Raw genomic sequence first — 7,193 nt, 5'->3', positions numbered from 1 at the left:
TAGGATTTCGCCTCGAAAGACATTCGGGGCAAGTTCTAGCATATAGATTATAAGTTCTACTTGCTTTTTGATCATAATGGTTCTCAATCTCTGAATATCTTGCCAAGTATTGAAGATATTTGTTCTTTCCTTCATAAAAATAAACTTAAAAACAAGAAAGTTATGTGGTAAATATAAAAAATATATATTTGATATAGAATGATAAGAGTTTTATTTTGATAAATTAACACTTTACAAGAGGCATAATTATTAAAAAAAATCTATTATATATATATATATATATATATAGATAGATAGATAGATAAAAATCTTTTTGGCTTTCAAATATACAACTGCAGAAGAAAGCTTGAAAGAAACTGCAGCCACACACCTTTTGCGTATAAATAACAAGTCTAGTTTGTATATAAACTAGAAAATTACCTGTACCAACATATGAATTACATTATTAAATGGTTAACCAACCAGTTACTTAGGCATACCGATCACCATGGAGTTACTCCTGTATAGGTGACTCTGTTTTTGTAGAGGCCTTCATGAGATGTTCTGGTTGTACAATAACCTGGATATTAACCAGATCAATTGATTAAGCATTTAACTATTTAAATCTATGTTGGACTTATGAGGCTCCATTGCTTCACCCTCAATGGCTACGGGTAAGGAACCATAGTTCTGAGTTTAACGTCGCCAGCTCGACTTATTAATTGTAGACTTCATCAATCTATCAAAGTGACAGATGGTTGTTGCTCAAAATGCCCTCCAAAATATAATTTTAACCTGTGACCATTTACCTTAAATTTGTCTCCTCCATTGGTTTGTTGAATTTCAATTGCTCCGTATGGAGTAACATCTGTAACATTGTAAGGACCCGTCCACCTGGATTTTAATTTTCCTGGAAATAGCTTGAGTCTACTGTTGTATAGAAGTACATGCTCCAATTTTAAAAGTTCTCTGTCGGATTAAATTGTCGTGCCACTTTTTTGTTTTTTCTTTAAAAATTTTGGCATTTTCATAGGCTTCTAATCTGAGTTCTTCCAATTCATTCACCTGAGAAAATCTATTTTTACCAGCAGAGTTTAATTCAAAGTTCAATGCTTTCAACGCCCAAAAAGCTTTGTGTCCTAATTCAACTGGAACATGACAAGCTTTTCCAAAGACTAATCGATATGGAGACGTACCAATAGGCGTTTTAAACGCCGTTCGATATGCCCACAGTGTGTCATCTAATTTTGAAGCCCAGTCTTTTTTGGAGATTCCAACCATTTTTTCAAGTATTCGTTTTAATTCGCGGTTAGAAACCTCAACTTGCCCTTGTGTTTGAGCATGATATGGTGTTCCTGTTTTGTGAGTCACACCATATTTTGACAATAATGCTGAAAATTGTCTATTCATGAAATGAGACCCTTGGTCGCTAATGATAACTCGTGGTGTACCAAACCTAGTAAAAATATTTTTCTTAAGAAAATTGCACACAGTTTGAGCATCATTTTTCCTTGTTGGGATGGTTTCAACCCATCTTGAAACATAATCCACAGCCACAAGGATATATTCAAAAGAATGAGATGAAGGAAAAGGACCCATGAAATCTATCCCCCAAACATCAAATATTTCACATACCTGTATTGATTGCAATGGCATCTCATCTCTCTTAGTGATATTGCCTGTTCTTTGACACCCGTCACACTGTGCAACGTAGGCACGAGCGTCCTTAAAAAGTGTTGGCCAGAAAAATCCAACCTCTAGAACTTTAAAGGCAGTTCGATTTGCTGCATAATGTCCTCCAACTGCTCCATCGTGGAAATGATACAAAATTTTGGTCATTTCTTCTTCTGGTACACATCTTCTGATAATATTATCTGCACAAATTTTAAACAAGTAAGGGTCATCCCACAAATAGTATTTAGCATCATATATCAACTTTTTCCTCTGTTGGTAAGTGAGATTTTGGGGTGTCCATTTTCCAACCAAGTAATTTGCAATATCTGCAAACCAGGGTGGTTGAGTCGCAACTGAGTTGATAGAAAAAATATGTTCATCGGGAAACTCTTCTTTTATATCACATAACTCAAGTGGGGAGTTCTCTAATCTAGACAAATGGTCAGGTACCTGATTCTCTGTTCACTTTTTATCTTTTATTTCGAGCTCAAATTCTTGGAGAAGTAAAATCCATATTAACAATCTAGGTCGCGCATCTTTTTTTGCTAAGAGGTATTTTAGAGCCGCATGGTCAGTAAAAACAATGACCTTGGTTCCTATCAGATAGGAATGAAACTTATCAAATGCAAATACCACTGCTAGTAGTTCTTTTTTAGTCGTGGCATAATTTAGTTGAGCCTCATTAATTGTCCTGCTGGCATAGTAAATTGGACGAAAAATCTTATCTTTTCTCTGGCCTAAAACAGCTCCAACTGCTGTATCACTAGCATCACACATGACCTCAAAAGGTTGGTTCCAATCAGGGGACACAATTATAGGGGCAGTTGATAATTTTTATTTAAGGGTGTCAAAGGCTTTCATACACTCACCTGAAAATTCAAACTTAACATCTTTCATTAAAAGGTTAGTCAGTGGTTTTGAAATCTTTGAAAAATCTTTTATGAACCGTCTGTAAAAACCTGCATGACCTAGAAAGCTTCTAATGCCTTTAACAGTTGTGGGAGGGGGTAATCATGCTATAAGATTAATTTTAGCCTTATCAACTTCTATCCCTTTAGCAGTGATTTTATGTCTAAAATAATTCCCTCAGTAACCATAAAATGACATTTTTCCCAATTAAGAATTAAGTTTGTCTCTTCACATCTCTTAAGAACTAAGGTTAAGTGGTGAAGACAATCCTCAAAATCCTTGCCGAAGAGTGTAAAATCATCCATGAAAATTTCAAGAAATTTTTCGGTTATGTCAGAAAAAATTGCTGACATGCAACGCTGAAATGTAGCAGGGGCGTTGCACAAACCAAATGGCATTCTCCTATATGCATATGTTCCATGAGGACATGAGAAAGTTGTCTTATCTTGATCTTCTGGTGCGATTGGTATTTGGTTATACCCTGAATAGCCATCAAGAAAACAATAAAACTCATATCCTGCAATTCTTTCTAACATTTGATCAATAAATGGCAAAGGAAAGTGATCTTTTCTAGTGGTATCATTAAGATGTCTATAATCTATACAGACTTTCCATCCTGTGGCGGTCCTGGTAGGTATTAGTTCATTATTTTTATTTTTTATCACTGTCATACCTCCTTTTTTTGGTACTACCTGAACAGGACTTACCCAAGGGCTATCAGAAATAGGGTAAATAATACCTGCCGCCAAAAGCTTTACAATCTCCTTTTTTACCACTTCCTGCATTGCTGGGTTTAATCTTCTTAGGGGTTGGACTATTGGTTTGTAGCTATCCTCCATGAGGATTCTGTGGGTACAAATTGCTGGATTAATCCCTTTGATATCTTCTACAGTCCATCCCAAGGCTCCTTTGTGTGCTTTTAATACTTCAATCAATCTTTCTTCCTGTTCTGTAGTTAGAGAAGATGAAATAATTACTGAAAATAACTCATGCTCAAGATAGACATATTTCAAATGAGAAGGGAGAGTTTTGAGTTCAATTTTTGGTTGAACTTCTTCTAATTGCATGTCCCCTTCCTCATAATCTTTTTCCAATAACTTTGCATCATTTTTGATAGTCGGATCTTCATCCTTGTCACGACCCAAAATCCATTAAGGGTCGTGATGGCGCCGGACACTGCTGTCAGGCAAGCCAACCAAATACTTAATTAAACTCCAATTTTAACAATTTTGGAAATCAAGATTCTCCTTTAAATTTCATAAGTAAAAAGATAACTGCTTCAATTCAAGATAAATACTAGCAATCAATACAAAAATATTTAAAAACTATCCCAAAACCCGGTGTCACAAGTGCATGAGCATCTACTGATAAGGAAATAAAATACAATACAACATCCGTCCGGAATACAGTGGACGGAAAGAAAATACAATTACTGGAAGGGACTTTACTAGCTGCGGGCCGCCTCGAATAATGCAACTCACCTAGTCCCCGAATCATCTGTGCTGCTATGCCCAGTGGGCTGCTAGAGATAAATATACCTATGCAACAAAAATGTACAGAAGTGTAGTATGAGTACGTAAACAACGTGTACTCAATGAGTATCTCGTCTAATCTCGAAGAAGTAGAGACGAGATGGTCAACTTCGACACTTACTAGAGGTCATTTGACAATATACTAAAAATGTGAGGAAATAATGGATTTATATAGCAGTCCTAATTCACGAAGCCAGAAAACAGGTAAACACCTTCAACAAATAATCAAGGATTTTCAAGGTTTACTCTTCATTATCTTATCAATTTATATAAAGCCATGGAAGGCAATATCAATATTTAAAATTTCCGGGAAACAATATACATATCATGCGCAAATCATGCCGAGGTCGACGGCCCGCTCCAGCAGAAATGTAAACTGTGCACTGCCGAGGGTCGAACGGCACGAACCATAGATGCATCTATTTAATCTATCGAGGCGTTCGGACCGTTCCATAAATAAACACATACCCTGCTCGCGAATCACGCATGCGACGCAGGTACACATAGAGATACATGCTCAATCAGTCAATTAAGAACTTATCGGGAATATATACCCAAATAAAACAATTTCTCTTTTTAACAATTCAGCAAAAATGATGTTTAATCTCCTTTTAAATTCATTTACTAATCCAAGGTGATTCAAGCAATTCAAGCTATCAATGGGTTCATAAATAATCCAAGTATACATGTTTTTGGGCCCTAACTACCCGGACAATAGCATAATAGTAGCTACGCACGGACTCTCGTCACCTCGTGCGTACGTAGCCCCCGCAAATAGGAGCACATAATCAATTATTTCACCTATGGGGACAATTCCCTCTTACAAGGTTAGAAAGGAGACTCACCTCGCTCCGAAGATCCATAACCGGCATTCCACGCCCTTCCGAAGACTCTAATTGATGCACCACGCTCCAAAACTAGCCAACGCTTACGCAAATCCATTAATATATGCACAAATATTCATTACGATCAAATTTATAGCAGTTCCTAACTCTGATCGAAAAGTTGATCAAAACGCCCTCGAGCCCACGTGCCCGAAAATCCGAAATTTCTTGAAGACATACTCTACCCATAGCTTCACTAGCTCAAATATATAATTTACTCCTAATTCCATGCTCAAATTCGTGGTAAAATCCAATTTATCAAGTTTCTAGGTTTTCTTCCAAAAATCTCAATTTTCCCATAATTTTCATGTCTAATTCCATGATATAATCTTGTATTTAACTTGGAAATGAGTAGGAGTAACTTACCTTTACATAGATGACGAAAATCCCACTTGAAGCTCTCCAAAAAATCGCCCAAGCCAAGAAAATATGAGAAGAAGTGGCAAAAATTCCGATTTTAAACAACCATTCTGCCCCCAGCATTTTTCGCACCTGCGGTCCAAATACCGCATATGCGGTCCTCCCTGGGCCACCCCAATCTCGCTTCTGCGACACGCCTCCCGCAGATGCAGTCCCGCTTCTGCGAAACTTTGATCGCATCTGCGGCCTTCGAACCTTTGACCAAAAACCGCTTCTGCGGCTCCGTTTCCGCTTCTGCGGGGCCGCTTCTACGGTTAGCCCACCGCAGAAGCGAAAATACCAGTAACCAGATCCTTCAGCCCTCTTCCAAATTCTAAGTTCGATCCGTTAACCATCCGGAATCCACCCGAGGCCCCCGGACCCCAACCAATCATACCAACCAGTCCCAAAACACATTACGGACTTGCTCGAGGCCTCAAATCACATCATACAACGCTGAAATCAAGAATCAACCCCCCAATCCAAGCTTTATGAACTTTAGAACTTCCAACTTCTACTTTCGATGCTTAAACCTATCAAATCACGTCCGATTGACCTCAAATTTTGCGCACAAGTCATATTTGACATTACGGACCTACTGCAAATTTCAGAATCGGATTCCGACCCTGATATCAAAAAGTCCACTTCCGGTCAAACTTCTCAAAAACCTTCAAATTTCTATTTTTAGCCAAATGGCTCCAAAATGACCTACAGACCTCCGAATTTACTTCCGATCGCGCTCCCAACTCCAGAATCACCATACGGAGCTATTCACAGACTCGGAATCCCAAACGGACATTGATAGCACTGAAATGCACTTCAAGCCAAACTTATGAAATTCTTCAAAAATGTCAACTTCCACAATAAGAGCCAAAACGCTCCCGGGTTATCCAAAATCCGAACCGGGCATACGCCCAAGTCCGAAATCATCATACGAACCTGCTGGAACCTTCAGATCCCGATTCCGAGGTCTTTTACCTAAAATTCCAATCCTAGTTCATTCTTTCAACTTTAAGCTTTCGAAATGAGAATTCTCTTTCCAAATCAACTCTGGACTTCCCGGAGTTCAATTCCGACCACGCGCACAAGTCATAATACCTGAAATGAAGCTGCTCACGGCCTCAGGCTGCTGAACGGAGCGCTAGAACTCAAAACGACCGGTCGGGTCGTTACATTCTCTCTCACTTAAACATACGTTCGTCCTCGAACGTGCTGAGAACTACACTAAAGCAGTCTGAAATCACTGTTTAACACCTCATGCACCTTCCCGTGCTACCACAACTCAATTGGGCGCATTTGCTCGATCAATTCTGAAGATATTTCCTTTTATTCAAGCAGATAGGCCTTAGAGCCTAATTCCAACATCCGGAATTCTCTGTCAGGCCTGTTTCCAACATACGAACACCACATCAATCACCACACGCTGTACCCAAACATAACTGCATAGCTTTGCTGAATTCACCCCTTGCATCATTTTACTCATCGGACCACAATAACATTTCCTGATCAACTTAGTCGAAATTCCACGAATCTGATGCTCCCATTGCACCCCATGACATACACCGGTCTTACTCTAACTCTTACAATACCGCCACTGCGGAAGAGATGTGCAGGAATTCATAATCAACTGCCGAATCAACCAATCATTTGGGTCTATACTCCTGAGAATAACCATCACCTCATTCTGAACCAAATAATGGTCTTAGCTCCTTAATGTACTTCATATAGTCAGATTGCACTGATCCTAATTCCAATGATCTCGTCTCACCCAGTACGAACTGCTCAGGCAATAAGCCACCCCGGACATAATCAAAAG

At 38.8% G+C, this 7,193-nt stretch overlaps 1 protein-coding gene across 1 annotated transcript in view; it reads right to left on the bottom strand.

Moving 5' to 3' along the window:
- Positions 1–493: 493 nt before the first annotated feature.
- The window catches only part of LOC109209598, a 15,281-nt gene continuing 8,581 nt past the window's right edge, over positions 494–7,193 (bottom strand). The window contains exons 2-6 of the mRNA XM_019372907.1: positions 3,236–3,511; positions 2,951–3,043; positions 974–1,853; positions 789–873; positions 494–559 (exon numbers count right to left, since the gene is read on the bottom strand). Coding sequence (XP_019228452.1) covers positions 494–559; positions 789–873; positions 974–1,853; positions 2,951–3,043; positions 3,236–3,511 — 1,400 coding nt within the window. The remainder of the gene's footprint in view (positions 560–788; positions 874–973; positions 1,854–2,950; positions 3,044–3,235; positions 3,512–7,193) is intronic.

Source organism: Nicotiana attenuata, unplaced genomic scaffold, assembly GCF_001879085.1.
Source record: "Nicotiana attenuata strain UT unplaced genomic scaffold, NIATTr2, whole genome shotgun sequence".
NCBI classification, from domain to species: domain Eukaryota; kingdom Viridiplantae; phylum Streptophyta; class Magnoliopsida; order Solanales; family Solanaceae; genus Nicotiana; species Nicotiana attenuata.
This window is presented reverse-complemented; position numbering and strand designations above follow the sequence as displayed.